The 23,634-nt window shown below is 40.8% G+C and overlaps 1 protein-coding gene across 3 annotated transcripts in view; it reads right to left on the reverse strand.

Annotated features, from left to right (window-relative positions):
• The window catches only part of SULF1 (sulfatase 1), a 105,918-nt gene that overhangs the window by 21,591 nt on the left and 60,693 nt on the right, over positions 1-23,634 (reverse strand). For all 3 annotated transcript variants that reach the window (XM_075743920.1, XM_075743922.1, XM_075743921.1), the window contains exons 8-12: positions 15,086-15,236; positions 13,933-14,108; positions 13,246-13,374; positions 12,930-12,986; positions 11,808-11,937 (exon numbers count right to left, since the gene is read on the reverse strand). In XM_075743920.1, the coding sequence (XP_075600035.1) occupies positions 11,808-11,937; positions 12,930-12,986; positions 13,246-13,374; positions 13,933-14,108; positions 15,086-15,236 (643 nt within the window). The remainder of the gene's footprint in view (positions 1-11,807; positions 11,938-12,929; positions 12,987-13,245; positions 13,375-13,932; positions 14,109-15,085; positions 15,237-23,634) is intronic.

Raw genomic sequence — 23,634 nt, forward strand, 5'->3', positions numbered from 1 at the left:
CAAATGTGGAAGAGGATCCTCAATACCCACACACCAACGGAGTCCTGAACTCGCCACCTGAAACCTGGTGGGACTATCCTGCTGTGAGGGGCTTTGCTGGTTTATAGTCACCCCGAATTGAAGCAGGATCTGTTCTGCACATGCGCCTGGGGGCCCTGGCTGGCTCCGCGTGTGCTGGCTGCCAGCTCTTCCGAGTCGTCCCTGCCCCTGGCAGCAAATTGCAAAGGCAGCTTAGGAGTGGTAAAGGTGTAAAAGGACTGAGCACCCTGTGGGGAGTTGCTGAGGACTTTGGGTTTGTCTAGTTTGAGAAAAGGAGGCTGAGGGGTGACCTCATTGCTCTCTGCAGCTTCCTGAGGAGGGGAAGTGGAGAGGGAGGTGCTGGGCTCTTCTCCCTGGCATCCAGCGATAGAACGTGTGGGAATGGTTTAAAGCTGCGCCAGGGGAGGTTTAAATTGGACATTAGGAAGCATTTCTTTACCGAGAGGGTGGTCAAACCCTGGAACAGGTTTCCTAGAGGGGTGGCTGATGCCCCAAGGCTGTCAGTGTTTGAGAGGCATTTGGACAATGCCCTTAACAACAGGCTTTAACTTCTGATCAGCCCTGAAGTGGTCAGGCAGTTGGACTAGATGATCATTGTAGGTCCCTTTCAACTGAACTATCCTATCCTATCCTATCCTATCCTATCCTATCCTATCCTATCCTATCCTATCCTATCCTACCCTATCCTATCCTATCCTATCCTGCAGAAGCTTGAGTTGCTTTAATCTCTGCCAGACCTAAAAGTTAAACACGTAAGTAAAATGATAAGTAAACATGAAGTGTGACCAGCAGGTCAAGGGAGGTGATTCTCCCCTCTACTCTGTTCTTGTGAGACCCCACCTGGAGTACTGCATCCAGCTCTGGGGGCCCCAGTACAGGAGAGACATGGAGCTGTTGGAGTGAGTTCAGAGGAGGGCCATGAAGATGATCAGAGGGCTGGAGCAGCTCTCCTACGAAGACAGGCTGAGAGAGTTGGGGTTGTTCAGTCTGGAGAAGAGAAGGCTCCAGGGAGACCTTATTGTGGCCTTCCAGTACCTAAAGGGGGCCTACAAGAAAGCTGGAGAGGGACTGTTTATAAAGGCATGTAGTGACAGGACAAGGGGGAATGGCTTTAAGCTGGAGGAGGGTAGATTTAGATGAGATGTTAGGAAGAATTTCTTCCCTGTGAGAGTGGTGAGGCACTGGAACAGGTTGCCCAGAGAAGTTGTGGATGCCCCTCCCTGGAAGGATGGGGCTTTGGGCAACGTGGTCTAGTGGGCGTCCCTGCCCATGGCAGAGGGGCTGGAACTAGATGACCTTTAAGGTCCCTTCCAACCCAAACCAGTCTATGATTCTACGATAAGTACACATGCCTGCCCCTTGGTAGGGAGGCAAACACAGGACTGCAGCTGCAGCAGGAGCTTTTCCTCAGATGACAACCTTGGCATGATGCATTTTCTTCTGGGGGTAGAAGTTTGCCCTTATAAAGTCATTTCAAAGGCAAAGGCGAGCAAATGGGCTGGGTAAAGTCTATTGTTTGTACTTAGTGGCTTTGCTTTGTGCTGCTACTGGCACAGCTCCAGTTGTGACTTAGAGCTACATGAGCAAGACAACAGCAAATGACTTCATAACTACCTTGGGTCTCAATTTCCTGATATTAATCAGTTTGTGCCACAGCCTTAAAAATAAATAATTCTATTTTATTACTGAATATAATTAAGGCATAAAAATTATACATTCAGCATGAATCATTGTGATGTGCTGCACTGTATATATCTACTTAAGCAGGATTTCAAATCATTGTTTAGTTATTAGACTGTGAAAGCTTTGAGAGAGTTGCTGCCCCCTTATATAGAGGGGAAATTTATGAGACAATTCATGAAAGGTGTCTTAACAGTAGGCAAGCTACGGGTTTCTATGAAACGTAATTACGCGGTATTTGCAGTACACCTCAGTGTTAAATATCTTGTCAGATTTTATCACAAAGCTGTGAAACCCTGAAAAACATGCAACCGGAAATATAACATGGTGACAATAATTTTTCAGGTGCTTTTTCACTTTGGTAACGTATGACTGACTGACTATTATTGCTCAGTCTAGGGACTGCTAAGATAAGGCATGAAAAGGAAGACTTCATGAATTTAAACACGTCCTCAAGGTCTCATTTCCCTTCTTTCCTGTTTCAAAAGGTATGATCTAAATTTGAAAAGAGTTTAGAGAAAAATACCATCATGGGCTGTGTATGTGTGTACCATTTTCCTCTATTATTAGTAACCAGATGCGGGTGAGTGTCAGGGGACCTGGTGTGATAATACTGGTAAGGGAGTCTGGTTTAGGGCTGTGCTACCGCAGTAACTGAGTCCTGGTTTTGCTTTCTCTGTGCCATTCAAAGAGGCTATGTCACACAGCATATTGAAAAATGCCCTGTAATTAGTTGGTTATAGTAAATAGTACAGAGCAGCAGCAGTTTATTTCTGCTGAACTGGACCTGAATAGTGAGAAATGTTTATGGGCTAAGGCCCGCTACACATTCCCACAGAGCAGTCATAAACCCTGGTCCTAACCGAGGCTCCTAAATGCTCCTGGAAATATTAATCTCTGTTGTTAGATCTCAGCAGTATTTGAAGATTGCACGCGAGTGCAGCTGTTTAACAGGGATTGTGTGCCAGGTTTGCTCAGGGAATTTGAAATTGCTCATTTTTGTGGAACAAAAATCCCCTCCTTCATTTTAGAACTGGGTTGACACTGCTCATAAGGGCAGATCCCAATTTTTGCACCGCTCCCTCCTAACCGGACCACCTTCTATTGAATCATGCACAGCTCCAGAGACTACTGATGTGAATATATTCAAAGATGGTTATTTATATACAGCCTTACCCCCTGAGAAAGTGCTCCTGAAAAGTGCAATGGTCAGTGGTTCAACAGACGGGGAAGCAATTTGTCCTATAACAACTGACGTAATATAGCGAGAAATGTATGACAGACTTTAGAAATACATTCAGTTAAATGCACAGGGACAGAACTGGAGGAAAAAAAAGAATGAAGAAATTAATCACTGTATAACAGAAAAAACTATATGAAAGTTGCCAATTTTGAGCTACTTCACAGCATTTAAGAAATGGAAGAAAGAGAAAATAGCCTAGGAAGTTTCCAGACTACACAATTTCACATTCTTGACACATAGACAAGACTGATTTTAAGTGTCACAGTTATAGCAGTTCTCTTCTTTACAAAAAATGCATGGACTGCATTGTCAGCTCTACAAGTGTAGGTACTTAGGTTGAGACATCAAATATTTATTTCACCTCCATAGCATTCTCTACCAAATCTATTAGCTTGTCTGTAGTTACAACTCAACATCAACAGACTTCTGTTATTATCCAATAAATGTCCACTCTCAGGTGTAAACAAATAGGAGCCAAGGAAAAGGATAAATTTAGTCTTTCAGTTATAAATAGCAGTACCAATAACAATAACCCATTACTATTGGGTCATATACATTTAATTTGCGGAGTACTTAGTTTATACTATATTTCACTGGATACTTTAAGATGAAAACTCTGCAAAAAGAGAATCTCAAAGAAGTACTACAGAAAGTGCTAAAAATTATTCTTGCACAATCCGTGTTTTCTGTCTAAACTTTTTTGGTACATAAAATTGCTTTTTAAGGTGTCATTCTACCAAAAAGTCTTTCTGTTAGATAACACGGATAAGATGGTGTGTTGGTTTTGCGTGGCAAGGTTTTGGTAGCGGGGGGGCTACGGGGTGGCTTCTGTGAGAAGCTGCCAGAAGCTTCCCCTGTGTCTGACAGAGCCAATGCCAGCCGGCTCCAAGACGGACCCGCCGCTGGCCAAGGCCAAGCCAATCAGCGCCTCTGTGATAACATATTTAAGAAAGAGAAAAACAGTTAGAGAGCGCTTTTGCAGCCAGAGAGAGGAGTGAGAAGATGTAAGAACATCTGCAGACACCAAGGTCAGTGCAGAAGGAGGGGCAGGAGATGCTCCAGGTGCCGGAGCAAGATTCCCCTGCAGCCCGTGGTGAAGACCATGGTGAAGCAGGCTGTCCCCCTGCAGTCCATGGAGGGAGGATGAGGGGGTGTAGCGATTCCACCTGCAGCCTGTGGAGGACCCCATGCCGGAGCAGGTGGAGGCACCTGAAGGAGGCTGTGACCCTGTGGGAAGCCCGCGCTGGAGCAAGCTCCTGGCAGGACCTGTGGACCCGTGGAGAGAGGAGCCCACGCCAGAGCAGGTTTGCTGGCAGGACTTGTGACCCCGTGAGGGACCCACTCTGGAGCAGTTTGATCCTGAAGGTCTGCACCCCGTGGAGGAGACTCACGTTGGAGAAGGTCGTGAAGGATTGTCTCCCATGAGAGGGACCCCACGCTGGAGCGGGGGAACAATGAGAGGAGTCCTCCCCCTGAGGATGAAGAAGCGGCAGAGACAACGTGTGATGAACTGACCGTAACCCCCATTCCCCGTCCCCCTGTGCCGCTTGGGGGGGCGGAGGTTGAAGCCAGGAGTGAAGTTGAGCCTGGGAAGATGGGAGGGGTGGGGGGAGGTGTTTTAAGATTTGGTTTTATTTCTCATTCCTCTACTCTGTTTTGCTTAGTAATAAATAAGATGAATTCCCTCTCTAAGTTCGATCTGTTTTGCTCGTGATGATAATTAGAGAATGATCTCTCCCTGTCCTTATCTCGACCCGTAAGTTTTTGTTTTTTTTTTTCATTGTACCTTTTCTCCCCTGTCTAATGAAAGAGGGGAGTGATAGAGCGGCTCTGGTGGGCACCTGGCCCTCAGCCAGGGTCAGCCCATCACAGATGGTCGTAAAAATGCTGAACACAGTTGTGCATCAAAAGAGATGAAACCAATGAAACCAGTGATCTTTCCAGACTGGAATATTGCTGGATTTTATCCAGAATAGAGCTGGTACTTCAGATTAAGAATTGCCTAAATTTGAAAAATTGTCAAGACCTGCCCTCTGTTTAATAGGAAACTTAAATATTTAGGCTGAAATGTGAAATATTTAGGCTGAAATATGAAATACCAGGCTTTGAAGGATTATTTTTAGAGATAAAGGAACTTATCTTCATATTTGGTTTTAACTCATAAACAGAGTGGTATTTTAACAAGGGATATCATAATTTCTGGCAATTCCTATGAATTCTTGAGCAACTAAGTTGCAGGCATGCTTCTGTCAACTATGAGGGATGACTCTGCAGGGTATAAAGTGAGCAACAGCTGTTCACGAAAGCACTAAATTCTGTACTTAGTTTTAAGCACATGACTGGTCCCAAACACATATGCTTCCAGTTAAGCCTATGTATAGATGCTCTGCTGAATTATGACTGAGAAAAGGTGGAATCAATGGGCAGATGGCAAAGAAGAGCCAGCTTGGAACTGATGTTCTAGTAAAACAGGTCGATCACCAGTGCCTTTCAACTCTGCAAGCATCAGGAGGTTCTTCAGAAACTGGGAGGATCCATGAGTGATGTTTACATGCCATATCATAATTTTAGCTGGGTTTTAGTGGGTGCTTGGGGTCTGGCTGTCAGTGGCTGGCCAGCCATCTGACACTTCTGGCTAGCTCTTACCAGCTTATGTGTTTTTATTCATATTTCGCAGCTGGTCATAAAGCTGACCTTTACAAATGTATATAGTCTGTGATATTTATTTTATGAGAACACAGATACTTGAGCCAAACCAGACTACACCTAATAAGCCCCATTCTAATTTCCTTTACAATATTATCTGTAAGCTGATTGATGGCAAGTGTTATTTTAGCATTACAAACAGACATGTTTTTGACTGAATGCTGATATGATAACATGATAAATATGAACATGAACAATAAAATTAAATTCTTACGCTATATTTTTAAATGGCGAAGGATACATGAGAAATAAGAGGTATGTACAGACTACATAACGTGCTCTTTGGGTCAGAGCCAGAAGAACCTTGCACATTTACTGCAGAGCTGATGCTTGGATTCAACAGCATGTCTCCAGTGACTACCAGTAAAGCTTTAAATCACTGTAAAATACATTGAGACCTAATCTAACTAAAATCTCACTGTACAGTCTTCAGGCGTATTCTCCAAATGCAACATTATTTCTTTAGGGCAGTTTTGGGACACACTTCCTCAGGAGGAAACATAATATTCTGCATCTCTAAAGCTGAGGTGCAAGAAAAAAGAGCACAAGGAAGGTTGGTGGCTACGGCATTATACCCGTCTATCTCAGTTTGAGTTTATGGGCATGTGCGTCATAGAAAGACGGGCAGCTCGACGCATTTTTCCATTCTGCCCACTGTCAGTGCTCGTTGGAACTGGCAGCAGACCACAGATCTTCACAAGTTTCAGACCTTTGCTGTTCACAAACTGGCAGGTAGTGCTGAGCAGATGGTTGGAGATGTATGCCCATAAAATAAACAGACCTATGTCTGAGTTTGGCTGCCGAGTCATCCAACCTAAGAGCTGAAATTTTAAACACAAAGTTTCACAGTCCTCATTTTGGTAGGGTGGCGCTTTTTTTTTTTTCCCCCTCTGTTGGGAAAATTTTAAAATAAGGTTGTAGTTTATGTAATTTTTGTAAGAGGATAAAAATGCATGTTTAGCTATAGATTTGATACTGATTATAAATAATGGATTGAACAGTACACTGGAGACACCCAGCCTATTAGTCATGAGACCTTGAAAGGTAACTGCTATCTGGGAAACAGTGTTAAGTCCCAGAAGTCAAAATTATGCCTCAGGAAAATTCCTATGACTCAGACTGGTGGAAAGAAAAAGAATAAATACTTATGAATTAACTCAACTCATTAATTACACATTTAGGTAAGGGAAGAGCAAAAGAAAAAGTATAAATGAAAACAGAGTTAACATGCTTTTATTTGATATTTGCTAAGTATCCAGAAGAATTTCATGGGTGAGAAGATGGAGTGAGTTCAACAAAAATAACCTGCCAGAGGATTTAAGAGCAGCTTGCCTCTGAACTAACATATATTCTCATTTCAGTGGAAATCTGAGAGGAGATTTGTGTCATGATAAGGGTGTATTAATCCAGAGAAACATTTGTTCACATGCTATTATTTCTGCTCTACTGGAAAATTAAGAAAGTTTTAGTTAAAAGTTTAGTTAAAAGTTCACAGTGTTTCTCATTTTGAAACAACGGCAGGGGTAGCAATGCTGCAGATGAATAAATATTTCTGTACTGTGTGCCTTATTACAGTAAAGATGAGAGAGGAAATATGTATCAATGAAATTCAAAAAAACCCAAACCGTGCAAACCATTTAAGTGCTCAAACATATTAATAGTCACTACTAAACCAACTGGGCTCAATCAGGTGAGCTCAGTAAGCTACACCACATAAAATGGTGACAAATTTGGCATATAAACCTCCAGTTCCCATCACAATTTCTTGAGTGCTCTCTGGGATGTGAAGGAGGGACCGCAAAGTAAACTTCTACCCCACCCCAAGCCCCAAAGCTGAGCAGAGAGCCCACCCCACTGCTGCTCCCTTTGCAGGGAGAATGAACCTGCCTGGAGTGTGGCGGTATTGGCTGTGCTGCGGATAAGCGCAGGTCAACAGCTGGGTCAGGGCAGGAGCCAAAATCTAGTCTGTAAATACGATATGGGTAGGTGACCCATAATTCGCTCACAAGGTGGACAAAGTTAACAGCACTTCCCACGTTATGAAGCTGAGGAGGAGGAAGGAAACATGAAATCCTCAAGTCGAGGTATTAAGCAAGCAAAAAATTAAGACTATGTGCCATTGCTGGAAGGAACACCTGGAGGTCATTTAGTCCAACCTTCTCCTCAAAGTAGGAACAACATTATTAGGTTTTCAAATTATCCCTGGATGGACGTTCCACAGCCTCTTTGGGCTTCAGTGCTTCATCATTCTTACAGTAACACTTTTTTCCACACACCTAGTCAGACCTTCCCTTGCTGCAACTTGTTTGTTGCTGATAGCTCTTTTGCTGTGCACTTCCAAGAAGTGCCTGGGTCTGTGTTCTCTCTAATTAGCCATAAGTTAGTTGAAGGAAGCAATTACATTCCCCATTTACCTTCTGTTCTCCTGGCTAAACAAACCTCTGCCCTTCTTCAGTACTTCCTGACCATCTCTGGATCTGACTCATCTTCCTCCAGCGTACCAAAGTCCCTCTGCTAATGGAGTTCCCAACCCTAATGCAGCACTCCAGCTGCAGCCCGCAAGCACCAAGGAGAGGCGAGTGATCGCTTCCCATGACCCGTCAGCACTGCTCTTGCTAATGCGCGCTCCTCTCCTCCACAAGGGCTCACTGCTGACCCGAGTTAAGGACTGGCTGACCATAACTCAAAAGTGAACATATCCATGCAGTTGGGCACATCCCACTTCTGCTATGCTCTCAAGGAAGTGAGTGAACTTTTAGGAACTGTCCTTCCATGAAGGGGATTATGAAAAAACAGCAAGAGGAGGGTGCTCTGCAATGAAAGTGATGCAATCTGTCAATGGTGCTAAACTATTAAAACAATAAAAAAAAATCCTTGTGAAAGTAGTGTAACTTAATTTTGCATATGCATTTTATAACTATTTTTTCTTAATGAAACAAAACTTTTTTTTTTGTGTGACCCATAAGCTTTACTGATTTGCAGCTAAATGTAATCTATACTCTAAATTTCCTATCTCTTTTTCACAGTCATTTAGAATTTAAAAAATTAAGGAATAATTATAGCAATTATACAGATGTTTAATATTTTCTATTTTTCCTTTTTTATGTTTACTTACTTTTGGGTGGACATTGGGCATAGAAAAAATTGAAATTTTGAAACTTAATTTTAAAAAGTGTCTTTACTATGCCAGGTTCTTTTAATTTTCTTTCTTCTTTTTTACTTTTTTAAAATTTTATTTAGACTTGACCTATTAAATAGAAAATAAGCTGAAACAATTATTTTCCTGAGTACTATATCCTTGGAGATTTTGGAACTAGCAGGTCTCAGGATCACACCTCATTTTAATACAGGAAAAACAAATTTTCTTCTTTTTCAACTCCCAATTGTGTTCTCCATTTCAAATGAACTAGATATTGACTAAAGTAAATTAAAATGAAGAACAAGCTCTAAATGTACTAGACAATCCATTGGTATATTAATTCACCAAATGCTTATTCTTAGTTCCAGACATTTAGCAGCAACTTCCCACAGACCGCTAATGTCATTATTTAAAAATATCTCAGCAATCACTTATTCTGTGAAGGCGATTTTAATTTAAGTGATGTTAACTGCAACCAATTAGAGTAAATCTAGGAAGTATGATAAACCATCATAATTAAAATGAAGATTTTTTTCTATATATGCATCTATGTAATTTAAAGATACTAATCTCAAAATACAACACAAAGTTAAGACCCACATAACAGTATCTCCTTTTTCTTTCTTCCAAGAGGTGCAAAATGGCTAGGGGAAATCTGCTTGAGGAACCTCATATTAAATTATGATGCCTCATATTGCACATCAGAAACAATCTGGGCTGAAGTAAAATTATTTGGCTTATTAGCTCTTAATTTTCTTTAAGATTTTTTCTACATGGAAAAAATCCTGCGGACAATTATTCAACATTGCAATGCCTTGCTGATGTTCATGTTACTTCCAATATCACTCTTCAAATTCACACCCTTCCTAATCTACATCGACTTTCCTGTAAGCACTGCATCCAGACTGTCCCTGACAGAGAAACTGCCCTTGCTCTGTCTGACAGGAGGTTTCTGTGGGCACGTTGAACTTTGGCATGCCTGCAGGAAGCCTTCAGGATGTTAGCAGTATCAGGGACAATTTTGGTCTCTTTGTTTAAGAAAAGAATTTATATACACTGATAGCTAGGTGTGAAAATTGGTCTTAAAAAGGTCAGTTCAGCCCTGTCCTTCTTTCAGCCATGAAGGATGGCTGCTGGGCTCTGTGGAGCTGATGTATCTTCAGCATTTAAAGGACCTCGATGGGAGTTTGTAGGTGGGAGGGTCACTATCAGACACCATTGCTTTCATAAGCTCCTTGCCGGCTCAAGGCCTTCTCCCTCCGCCCTTTGATCAAACAGGATTCACCGATATGGGGTGGAAAGACACGTCTACCACAGTAGGCTGGGAACAGGGCTGGGAACACTGTTTCCTACTGATCCAGGTGTGATATCTGGTCAGGACACTTGATCTTTTCTATTCATATGTGGAAAAGTAAAAAAAAATTCCAAATCGGGATTTTGGCATGAGAGGTAATAAATATAAGAAATAATTGCAAAGAAAATATTTTGGTATTTTAAAACTAAACATTTTAGCGTCTAACAGTCTAAATGACTCCATTGATCTCCTTTAGTTTTTATAAAAATGTTCAATTTTTCAAATTTAATCTCTGTTTACAATGGCAGTGTTTGAACTCCTGAAAACTTTGCCCTTGGGTGAGACTGCGATATTGTGTATATCCCTTCCAAAGTGGCTGCGTTTAAGGAGCATGTGTGAGGTGAGAGCTGTGGCAGAGGACCTGATCGACAATGTGCCAGCCAAAACATATTCCAGTCCAATCTGGGATTAACCAACATTTACTGTAACACTACGCTCTAATGAACGAGAAGGGGAAAGGTAGCGATGGAGCCTTTCTCTAAGTGAGCAAGCTTTCCCCCAGCGCCCTCCGGTTTGCCGTGCAGAGCCCTACCTGGGCAAAGCACCATGGGTGGCTGCAGATGGAAGCGGAGCACAGTGAGGCTTTATGCCCCCGTTCAAAACAGCTTACCGATACTTCAGTGCCAGGCCTACGGCCGGCTGCAGCAGTCTGAGCAAACATCTGAGGGAAAGGCACAAACGCCTGCCTGGGAGAAATCACCTCACACTCCTCTGGAGAGGTGTGCGGGGACAGGGATGGAGGGGGAGGACGGCAGGGTGGGGGCGAGCCGCTGCCTGGGGCCCCCAGTGTGTGCCTGGTTGGAGGGGGTGTCAGTGGGAAGGCATACAGCTTCCTTCCACATCTCCCTAGTAAATTCATCTTCATATGTTACCATAGGTATAGCATTAAATCAGAACAGACTGAAGAGGATTTGGAGTCAAACTCATTTTTTCTTAATATAGCTCCCTCCCTCTATATGCACTATGGAGCTGCAGGTGTAAGCATCCTTGTCAGGGGTGCAGTAACTTCTGGTTTTGTGAGCAGGCAATTAGACCTTTGTATCAGTCAGACGTTATACTGAAATTATTAAGGCTATTCGAAGAAAAAGTAACGCTTGGGTATGGGTATCACTGTCTGAATCCTTACAGTGACCCTAAGCAGCAAAGGTTTCTGAGCGAGGGGACTCTTCTATTAAAGATGTTTCAAAAAATAATAAAGTATGATGATTACCTAGTATGTTGTCCAGTTGTCATCCCAGCAAATGAAATCACGTGTAACCATAGGACTAATCAGCTTGCTTCAGCAATTCTGAATTAGTCCAGTGAGTACAAGCTTTCACTGTTCTAAAAGATCTCTCCCTTATTCATAATTATCATTGAATTATCTTGCATATTTAGCAATACACTGAATTAAAGAAAAAGTAGTCATCTAGTGTTACATTTAAGTGTGGGAGTTTTACCATAAGCCCTGTACTGAGACGGCAAACCCTCCAACACCTTAAACTGGACCATTGCTTAGAGGAATTTGCATCTGGTTTTCTTTGCTCTGGAGATATTCAGAATAATGGTCTATTCCAAATGCCAAATTCTTCAAATTCTTTTGACCCATCAGGAAAAATAGGTATTTCCCTGTGGCACATAGGAGACTGCAGTTGCTTGTGGCTTACCTGTCCTGGTTGTTCACAGGCTGTCTGGTATCTTGCTTGTTGGCATAATTCTTTTACTCTCTCATATTTTGGTAGTTGATTAGACTGCTGAGTGGTTTTGTTGGGTTCCTCCTTCTTGCGTAGAAATTTGCTTTAAAAAAAATAAAGTTGAATATTTTAGACACATTGTTCTAAAATCTGGGAATGATTAATTTAACTAGAAAAGCAAAGCTGCTTGAAGATTTAGTCTTCTCAGAGAAAAAAAAAATTCCACATTTCTGTTACTGACCTTCAATGTAGCTCATGTAGTGAAAAAAAGGCTCAGGTGATTTGCTGGAAATTACTCAAAGAGAAATAAGGGTTGCTGAAATACGTCTAATTGATACAGTTCAGCACCATTCATAAATAAATGTATGTTCTTTCACAAAGCAAAACATGCTGAAGCAGTATCTGCCTGGCTGAAAAGTCCAGCTGAAGAGACTACAGGGCTTCCATATTCATTCAGCACTAGCTTGGCTATATCTTATATATTGCAGTGTGTCTTATATGCACTGTTTTGTACTACATCACACAAGATTTCCATAATCTGTAAAGCCATAAAGTGCCACAAGGAAATTGCTGTACAATTTTTACCCAGAGAAAATTTTCACAGCAGTAATTGGCAAGGTGAGAGGGTGTAAAGAGGTATCAGTGAAAAGAGGAGTCATAAATCTCATTTACACATAAGTCTTTCCTTAGCTAGAACAAAAATGAAGAATGCTTTCAATATGTGATGGAAAATACAAAATCAGTTGATAAGAGGATTCTGCACAGCTGGATTTGAAACAGATTTAGAAAGAAAATGAGCCAGATAATGACATAAGTGATCACAAGTACAATGTTAGAGAAAGAGGAGGTACAGGCTAGGAGTGTGGCCAGAAAAGCATGCTTTCAAATTTCTTCAGAGTTAGAGATTTGGGAGCACAGCAGCTTGCAAAGCCAGTGGTGGGAAACTAGAAAACAAGTCAGGCCTGTAAGTTGGCTTGCAAAATTTACTACTTCACTGACCATAAAAAGGAAGAGGAGTGAGCAGAAAGGGAAGCATGTACAAGAGTGTTCCCAGCAGGCAGGCTCTCCCAAAACTCTCTCACCCCTAATAATTACCCTCTTTCCACCAGAAATGTGTCACGCCAAATTTTGGTCTTCTTGTTTGTTCGAAACCTGAAAGCAAAATAATAATATTTACTGCTGGCACCTATGTATAGCACTGCTAGTGTTAACAATTTATTTTTGAAAAAACACCTCTCCACTTATATATACTTGCAATTTTATAGATGTGCTATTTAAGAGACTCTTCAAATGTGAAAGCTGTGGTCAATGGCATGACACAACTCATTTTCACAGAATCTTTTTCCACTCAGTTGTTGATTTACTCAGGCGTTTGCTTCTGAACTGGTTAAAAAAATATGTTGGGACCCACCTGTTTCCTGGTCTCTCCAAGTCCAGAAGCTTTAGGACAGATTTGCCATCCATATCTGGAGGTGTGTCAAGTCCTGCTATATCCAGAATTGTTGGAGCAAGATCAATATTCAGAACTATCTGAGGTACTCTACAAATCAACAGAAAAGGTCATAGTTGTCATGTGTTCAATATGTAAGTCTTCACATTCTCTTGGAAATAGAATGGTAATTAATGTTTAACAGGCCTTTGAAGAGAGTAAAGCTCTACAGAAGTGCTAAGTTCAGAAAATCCCCTTTGAAGGCTACAACTCTGAGAACGACAGGCCAGTACTGCAGACTGTCATCGCAAAGAAAAAGCTAAGCACAATAAGACAAGGAGGTGCGGCAGTCACACTACTCTTACCTCATTGACAATGAGGGCATGATGCCATCCATTCTGCTAAACCAGAAAGTGAGCAGTAAAGATGAGCACCTACTTTTTAAAAGCAAAACCCAAAGCCTAACCTTACAGGACTACGCATTATACAATTTTCTCATCTGCATTATAACTTAATAATAAGCAAAATAAAAGATATGCCTCTTTATAAAATGCATTGCTCTGCAATCATAGGGCATCCTTTATGAAACTAGAAAGAGTGATAATTACATGCTCTTAGAAACATTTATATTAGGTTCAACAGCTGTGCCAGAGACATAAGAGAACATACACTGATCCCGGCTCTACACTTGGACCACGAATAAAGAAAGGAACTCGAATATCAAAGTCGTATGGCATTGACTTCCCCTTGACCAGTCCAAACTGCCCGATATGGTAACCATGGTCAGCAGTGTAAATAATGTAGGTATTCTCCAGTTCTCCCATCTCTGCAAGCATTTGGTATAACTGCAACACAGCATAGGAAAAACTCCGAATTAAATGTGCAAAATATCTTTTGTGCATAACCATCATGTATAATCATCATTTTACTGCCTTAAATTCACAGAACCAAACATGGCATTGATGAGGTGGTTGAAACAGACATTCTGGGGATGGACATTTTTACATCTCGTCTTTACTGTGCTCTAAAAAAATCAACTTACAAGTTCAATTTCACATTTGACTGAGGGGAAAATGAAACAGGTCCACAAAATCAGAATAGCAAAATATGATAATACTAGTGCAGTTGCATTAGTATGTCCAAAAGCCATTGTGTACTCAAACACAGCTTGGGGAAAAAGTCTGCTACAGCTTTAGGGTAAATGGTACTCAGATTTGATTTACTGTGTTAGTCTACAACTTTCTCATTCTTACAGTTGTGGGCTTGGGAAAAGGCTGTAAATTTTTATTAAAGTTTAAAGAAATCTCTCTGGGGGAAGATCTTTGGTCATGGAGCTTGATTTTGGAACAAAAAGTCATACAAAGTACACCTAATAGTTCATGTATCATGTTACCTATAATTAGCTGTACACTGCATTGCCTAACTTCTGCAAACACTAGCAGACTGACACCTGAGTTGCTGTGATTTGCCAGTTCCCAGATTTCAGCTGAAGGACGAACTGTGAAGGGTGTGTGTGAAATGAATAGAAGTTGTCATGTGCACACCTGTGTCTACCCATGTGTACATGCAGGTGATGCATCTTCTGTTAATACCAGGCTTTATATTAGGCCCAGTCACTTTTCCCTTTAAAAAAAATCATCAGTTTATTCACCCAGCAACTAAAAGAACCAAGCGAGGAGCTTGGCACTATGTTGCAGAGAACCAGAATTCATTTATACTGGGGATATGTGGAGTAATTCTTTGTAGCCCAAGGGCTCTCCCCAGGCTGCGGTCGGTGAAGGTGACAAATAAGATTGTATTCACAGTAGTGTCTTGAACTCACTCTTTCCATAGAGTCGTCAACTGACATCAGGGTCTGAAGTCTTTTGCGCTGCAAGACGTTTGTAAACTCCATGTGGATAGGCAGCATGGGCCCCGTGTACTGCATGATCCAGTGCTTATCCATGTTTGGTGCATAGTTATAGCTGGGAGTGCTGGGAGGAAAAGAAAGAGTCTGAAAAGTTGTGCAGCATCACAGGCATCAGAGCAAGGTGGAACTCCTCTAATACTGGAATAGCCAACAAACAATTAAATCACAAATTCAATGTCGTATCTGGTATTTCTAATGTCAAATATCAACAAACATCACTTCTGTAGCTTCCAAGCTTCATTGGTTCATCCATCATCAAAATTTTTTAACCACTTGCTTTCTGAGCTTTCTTTGAGGTTCAAAGACCACTACCAGATCCATGCTAATATTTGGGATATATCAAAACATATTTCTCAGAAGAATCTGTAATCATTAAAAATGCTCATCTGAATGGTGCATCCCATAAAGGTAAGCAGAAAAATGAAGGAAGTCAGAGATCAAAGATGACTACTTCTCCTTAGTATTAATGTAAATTGCCCTGACGTTTCCAGTGGGGAAGTTATCTTTATATTAGTACAAGCTAAATGAAACTCACAAGAAAGATATTTCCCTGTGGAACAGAGAAATTTAGTAGTCAGTACTAAGAATGGCAACACTGTAGTTATCAGTTTTCAAGATGTCCCAAAGGGCAAAAGCACTGGCTTTTTTCCCCTTCCCATTACCAAAGGCAAGTGCGAGCACGGGCATTGCCAGGACGCTGAGTGCCACCCCCCTGGGGCTGGCTGCCGGGTGCAGGGTCAGCTCTCATACAAAGCCACGCTGTGGCCTTGAAGGATAAAGCTGAGAAACTGCTGCAACCAGCGCCGTTGACTCCAGACTCATGTTCAGTCTCCATCACTTGTCCTTGGCCCTCACCTGAGCTATGCCCCAGTGATTCCCAGTGATGTGGTAGATGTGCAAGTTCCACCCATACCAAAATAATGTTTATTTATACACTAAATCCGGCTGAGGTGTTATTTTTCCAATGTGAATACAAAGCACAGTGCATTACCAGCATAACATGAACTATGCCAATAATACTGAACTAATACTGCTATTGATACTAGTACGAGGAAGTATGGCACAGAGTCCTACTGAAGCAAAGAATGATGCTTTAGGAGTTTGCAAAAACATCAAAGGAAAGATTCAAGAGAGGTGTTCTATCCACAGACAATGAATTTTTGAAGGATGTCATCTAAGAAACAAGAACAGGTTCACCGATATCTCTAAATAAAAGGTACTGCAAAAAATATGTCAAGTAAATTTGCTGTACAGTTATGCACGGTCCAAATCCATCAATCCTGTTTTTATACCTAGCATACATGACAACTAAAAGGTGAAGAGAAACCAAACAAAATCCATGTCCTGTAATGCTTTCACCTGCGTATGACCACTTACCTTCTCTAACACTTGCAGAATCTAGGCTTTGAGAATCTAGGCTTTGCTGTTTTGATGAAGTTCTTTGGGTTTTATTTTTTCCCCATTTCTAATACACTGCAGTACATGATACATGTATTGCAGTATTACCTTTGAAAAAGAAACGTAAATAGAAAATGAAAAATTGCTGTTGTGTGATTGGATTAATTTGATTCCTATGGTTCTCTCTTCAGTCTATAACAAAAATGCAATTCGATATTAATTGACTGTTTAGATGCTGATAATTTTAATATGTGCATTACCCAAAGGTACGTTTTCCCCACAGAAATGTTTATGTATAGTTGTCCTTTCGTAAGAGATAGCATTGAATAATATCAGAACATTGTAAACTGATAACTTAAAGTCACACCTTTGACAAGTCCTTCATTTAGCTTTCATTTTTCTTGACGTGGTTGTAGGTCATCACAGAATGGTGGAAGCAGTTGATTTTACTGAAGCAGCTGATTTTACTGAAGCAGCTATTATACATATAGCCTATAACTATATATTCTGAGGATAAAAATTGGCTGGATGGACAACATAATAGACTGACAGTCAACTGCAATAAATTAATGGAGTCCACATTTTAATTGGACACCATTTTTAAGAATTTACGTAGAATTCGAGAAGTATGAATATCTCTAGAACATACAGCTAGTTTTGACTAACCTACTTAACCATTAGCCTCAAGGGAAAACAGAAGTGAGATAATGGTATCACAGGATTTGTGAACATTTCCTTGAGTACTTCCTTCCTAAGAGGTATGGAAAGGTTAGCAAAGACACACATAAAGTGAATTTCCTTTTCTGCTGGAAATTCTTTTATTTCAGGTTGAAATAAAATGTCAGGTTATTTGACATTTCCCATGGTAGAAGTCTGATTTTTAAAATGAATATTTATACTACCACAAAATTAATGACACTGAGCCCAGGAGCAGAGTCCTCTAAGCGGCTGGCTAGCCAGCAGCCCCAGTGGATGGACTGATGGAACCCTAGACCTTGAAGAAGCAAGTCTTAGGAGTTTTAGTCACCTATCAGGCATTAGGGACATTGACAGAAAATAAGGATACTTCCAGTGCAAACTTTCCGTTGTTTCTTTGGAAGTTTGTCAAACAAGATATTTTCCCATGAAAGAACTCAGTTTTGATTAATCAGCATTTTCCAGTAAAACTGTTGGTTGGTTTTTTTTTTTTCAGCAGACTGCTGAGTGCCCCCGCCACGGAGGGATGAGGTGGTTGTGAGCCGTGCTCAGCCGGCAGTGCCGTGACAGCCTGCCGCTGTGCCAGGAAGGAGAGCCAGCTGCTGAAGCAGGCTCAGGTCTCATGTTCCCAGGCCATTGTCAGAAGCCTCCTCCATGTAATGGATAGTCTTTAAAAGCAGCACTCAAGGATTTAGCAGGGTGGTTAAAACTTTTCACAGGCACTTTCCAAATGCATTTTGAATTTCCTGGGTGAGAAATGCAGTAGGCAGAGAGTGAGCAGAATTTTCCTCCCAGACAATTCAAGGAACAGGGCCTTCTGTGAAATATCCAATGCCAGTGGCTGATGAAGAAATGTGAAATGGGGGTCCAAAGTGGAGGGGAAACAGTACTAAGGAAGAGACGGAAAGGAATCCAAAAACCCCACAGCTTGTATCTGTTTGCTGCATGCCCCTCGTTGTTTTGCCTTGCAGAAATCCACCACAACAGCACTGCTTGCCAGGCACAAGACCTGACATTGCCTTGAGATCTGTCTACCTTTTGGGGGGGGGGGGTAAAAAAATCTGAAACCAAATGCAACAGAGGTGAATTCTGGGGAGAATATTGCTGATTTCTGAAAACCTTTCCAAGTAGACAGACCTCTTCCCTGTCAGTGATAACTGTTTATCACAACATTTTTTTCTTGAAGCAGTAGGAGATATCAGCTAAATGTTCAGCTGTTATAAGCCCTTGAAAGTCATCATGGCACAGTCTGTCACTGTTTCTATTCTTCCATTTTTGGGAACGGCTTTGCTCTGTATTGACAAGTACTGCTGTAAAGTAACACAGCCATCTACTTTTCCTCGACTCCTCTTAGCACTGGAAATATAAGATTGAAGAAATGTACCATGTCTTCTATTGCCTCTCCTCAGCCATGGAGGCTATCTTGTCTTGAGCATGTTTGTTGATCCATGATCAGCAGACGGTGCCAGGTACCTCATTATTTTCAGGTTGTCCATGGCCTCTAAGTCTGGCAAGGGGCTACTGCTCACCTGCCTGTCAGTCTTTGCTGGGTTCCCCTTGAATAGCTCAGATGCCGCCCCCGAATGCAGTAAAGAGCAGTTTCTGATTTCAAGGTCATTCTTGCTAGTTGATGAGCAAATAGGAAAGCACTTAAACTTCTGAGTGTGTGCCCGGAGACTGACTGAGTTCATTTTACATGTTACAAAAATAGAAAACATGAAAAAGTGCTCCCCTTCGTGTAGGTCAGTTGTAAAATGACCAGCAACATGCTACATGAATATTAAATCTGTAGAGCGGGTAAAGATTGAGAAAGCAAATGCTTACTCTACTAAAAAGGTATCGTATTTGTCATTCTTGTAGGCTATACTACCTTGGGTCTTGGCACTCCATGACAGTGCCAAGACATGTTCTGGCACTGGGCAGGACACTGGAAGATGCAGGTTCATAAAATTTCAATTTCAGCTTAACTAACAAAAAACCCCAATCAACCAACCGACCAAAAAAAACCCCAAACCCCAAATATTTAACAAGAAGAAATGCTGAACCTAGTCAGGCACTTTCCCCTAAACACATTCTCAGAATGAGAAAAATAATTCACCCTGAGATTTCATAATCATTCACCTATTTGAATAAATATACAGAGAAACCATTCCGTTTAGTGTTCACATTTGCAAAAAAGCCTAAAAAAGTAAATTAGTATTAGCCTTCTCTAGCCTTAGATTACAGCCTCCTCAGAAAAGGGATGACCTGTGTGGTTTGAGTTCTGTTAGCACTTAATGTCTCTACATCAATGATGTGCATTGTTTTGTTCATGCCACATCATGGAAATTGCATTCCCTGTTCTTTAAACTGCAGCAGGGAAGCCCACCGTGGTGATAACAGTATTCTATAGGTTATGGAAGGACTAAATATCTATAAGCCCTACTACACCTTTCTCTTTAAGGAAAGATTCACCATGAAATCTATCATTTATTTATCTGCAAGCATTAGTTCAAATACATACTTAAAGTTGAAAGGAAAGGAATTATACTAGCATTCAGCTTTGTGGCCTGAATCCAAAAGGTCTCAATAACCTTCAGTTACAGGAACAATCAGCATTTCATATCACACATTTTAATTACTCTTACTGACAACATATTTACTATATTTGTATATTTAAATTTGAAGTTTAAAATAGAGAATGCATCTTATTTGGCTTCTAAGGTACCACAATAACTTTAGGTTAGGTAAGAAATAAAAAAACCCAGCAACCCAAAACAACTGATGCTTGTGCTGGAGCACCTATTGAAATGGGGTCCTCAAATAGCAAATCATTCAGAAATGAATTACACTATCTTTTACTAGTAACTGAACTGCTTTTTGTGTGATATTCAATGAAACAAATGGAGCAAAGCCCTTCTGCAAATCATTATTACAAAAAGATACTTTACAGGTTAAGAAAAGAATGGGAGATTCAGCTTGGTTAATGCTGTTTACACAGTTGTGGTATCTGTGTGGAAAAGAAATAAAGCAGAGTATAGCACGTTTTAAGAGCTCCCAGAATTCAGTGCAACTTGAAATTAACATTTGTTTTCTAAAAGTTTGATCTAAATATATACATTTCCATTTCAGATGGGTTAACATGGAAAGAAACAAGCACATTTACAAACGTTTGTTCAATTGCTCATACTAAAAATCTGTGTTTGCCTCTATTTACAATCTCCTAATTCCCTCCTGTTTTTATCCAACAAAAGAAAATGATGTTCACAAAAATACTGCCTAAAAAAGTTGACTGTGAATAATTCCATAGAGTTCTCAGGGGTTTTCATCCCCAAAGTGTTTGGCTAATCTTCTGTTTGGATTGGGAGTCCTCCAGTTAGTGAAAATAATACAGTACTTATATGGCCCAGGAACATTTTTGTTTCATAAAAACAAATGTCAACAACATTTTAAAATAATACCTATGGTGAAATTCATTGTGAAAAATGAACAGTTTCTGTACAAAATTAACACCTATATTATTCTTTGAAATGTGATTAGCAAACATTGCATAAGTGGTCATGTTTCTTCAGAAAAAGAGTAAATAAACAAAAGAAGCAAATCCTTTTTTTCCAGGGAAAGTAGACTTCCAGGTTTAGACACTGTTCTTGGAAAGCAGGAAGCCTAGATTCTGAGCAACATTAAAAGAACCCCATGACCACTGGCATTGTCAGTATTAATGTGAAGTTGAATTTCACCATTCTGGGTCTACTTTTGCTGCCTTTTAAAACAGAAATCTTTTAAATCTAGGGATATTTATATATCTGAGGATGTAAGGTATGAAAGTTTCACTTCTGAAGTGTAACACAACTGCTTTATTTTGGAATAAAGGACAAAAATAACTTGTTACCTGTTAAATATAACACCTTTTTATTTTCGGAAATTATTTGTTGTTGCTGCAGCAGTTAATTGGGTAACTAGAATCTTACCACATTTCTGTATCACACTATTTCTTCTAGTCCTGTTTAAAGTCACACTCGCAATGATGTGTGTGATGATTTTGATCATTTATCTCTAAGTCAGGAGTCTAAGTGGGCCTCAGGTCAGCTGTGACAAGACACACTGACATGTCAAGATTTATTACTGATGCAAATCCTACTCTAATGGATTTTTTGTCCACATTACAAGAAATACCGTCGTAACTGGCAGATGTTTGAGACTCAGCCTCAGTGACTGGAAGGCACCCTGAACGCAGCCATCTCACACCCCAAATTCGCAGTTAAGACTGCTCTGGGGATTCGGAGGTGCAACAGCATTGCTCTCCATGCTTCACACTGCTACCACCAGACCTGGTTGTTCAGCACCTTTCATACTATCTTTAAGTGGACATTTAAAGCTCTGCTTTTCCTATCATCTATCTTTTCTCACATTATCTTGGGAAGCTTTCCGATCTCTTCCCAGATACTATTTCTAGCAGCTCCTCTGAAGATATTTAGCCTGGCAATAGTATTGCTTCCAGGTAACCATAAAATCTGGTTGTCAGTCCTCCTGCCAGCCCGAGGATCTTTAACTCAGCACAGCCAGCAGTGTTTCAGATTTCCATTTTTTGCATTCTTCAGTAAACCTGCCTCCCGCAGATTTTTGCTTCTAATGTTTGTTTACTTCACAGCTTATAAACAGCTTAGGTCTGATTCACAGTTCCCCTAAGACTGGTTCACACTGGAAGGTAAAGGGAAGTTAAAGTGCCAGAGGCCCTAAGCATAACTGAGAATTCAGGCTTTCATTAGAGCATCCTTTGAGTCAGAGGGTTCCTGCTCAGCTGTCTGATGGAACAAGATTCCCCTGTAACAGATGCCAGGGACACCTAGAGAGCCATCTCTTGTGTCATAACTTCATATTCAACAACAGCATTTCCAAAGGTCTAGCAACTCTGCTCCCCAACAGATGATGTTCATTATCACAGCAAAAATCTATGTGTTGCTTTCATCTAGTACCTCTTCTCCAGTCCCATCTTCTTCCACAGAAATAACTTCTGGGCATAGATAGAGTACATGCATTAGTATGATTTATTTTCAGAAAATATGTCACTCGTGATGGTGACAGCAGCCAGCATAAACTTTCAGAAATATTTTCAGGTGTCAGAAATAGGACATGTTTTAAGGAGAGGAGAGGTGGGAGAGTGGGAGGGAGAATGGACGCTTAAAAACAATAGAGTGTCTGCTGCTTCCTTTATGATATAGTCTGTTAAACTGGAGCTAATGAGAATTAACAGGGATCACTTAAAATTAATGATTAAACAGTTAATCATGCAGCAGGGTCATTACCTTTCTTGTCCTTGTAAGACTTCTGCCATTCTGGCAGGCTATACTGAGGAGGACAGGACTGTAAGATAACAATGGTATGTAATTCTTCCTTTTCTTTTTGGCTTTGATGGGTTTTTCATAAATCTTATGGACTTTGCTGCTGCATTCATTCAATTTTCTTCTTTCTGTGTTGTTAAGTGGGGAAATGAGACCAATGGATGCCCACATTTGAGGTTAGAACCCTCCCTGAACTGGAGTGTTTCCTGCCGTAGCCACTCCCCTCTGCATACGTGCAAGTGGAAAACTTCTAAACAAAGTTCTGGTTTGTGTTTTGGGAGGTTTTTTTTTTTTTAATGTATAAAGGCAGTATTTCAATCAAATGATAGGTACTTTCCCAGCAAAGAAATGTCACATAATTTAAGAGCCTGCTTCGGCTACTGTCCTTTTAAGCAAAACTTCCCCTCACATGTGGTTGACAGGCTATCTTAATCCTTGGTTTGTAGGTATAACCTTCCATCTCAGTTTGTAGAGCCAGCAAGCAGCTTTTGACCTGGTTTCCCTTCTTTGTTGGAGGTAGGCGTTACAGTAACATGATATAGCAACTACATTTTTAAAAACAAAATCCAAGGTCAGATGGCTGTCACCCAAGGTCAGAAAGAAAGGGATTCAAATGGTGCTTGACCACCAAGGAAGAAAACCTAAGGGTTAAACGTTCAAATTACACAAATCTTGGCAGGAGGGATTTTATTGTTCTTGTGCTGTTTTCACAGGGAGCACTGAATATTTCTGTGAGAACTAAGCGTCTTATATCTTTTAGAGCATGTTGCTAATATTTTTGCTAGAGAAATCAGCTATTTGGAGGCTTCAGCCACCCAAATTGGCAGTTTATGTTCAGTTTGTCTCATTTCTTAGTCTGCAGAATGAACTCTAACACATGCAGTCAGTCAGTGCAATAAGAAACACAAAACAACCCAGCAAGGATCTCTTGAGGTCACTAAAGAAAAAACTCTTTGCAAGAAGGTTGCCAAGAAATCAACAACACCAGAAGACAAGAAGCAGCACAGCTGAGTCTCATATTCTGGGCTATTTCACAAGTAGCCTAGCAGA

This window comes from Balearica regulorum, chromosome 2 (genome assembly GCF_011004875.1).
Source record: "Balearica regulorum gibbericeps isolate bBalReg1 chromosome 2, bBalReg1.pri, whole genome shotgun sequence".
NCBI classification, from domain to species: domain Eukaryota; kingdom Metazoa; phylum Chordata; class Aves; order Gruiformes; family Gruidae; genus Balearica; species Balearica regulorum.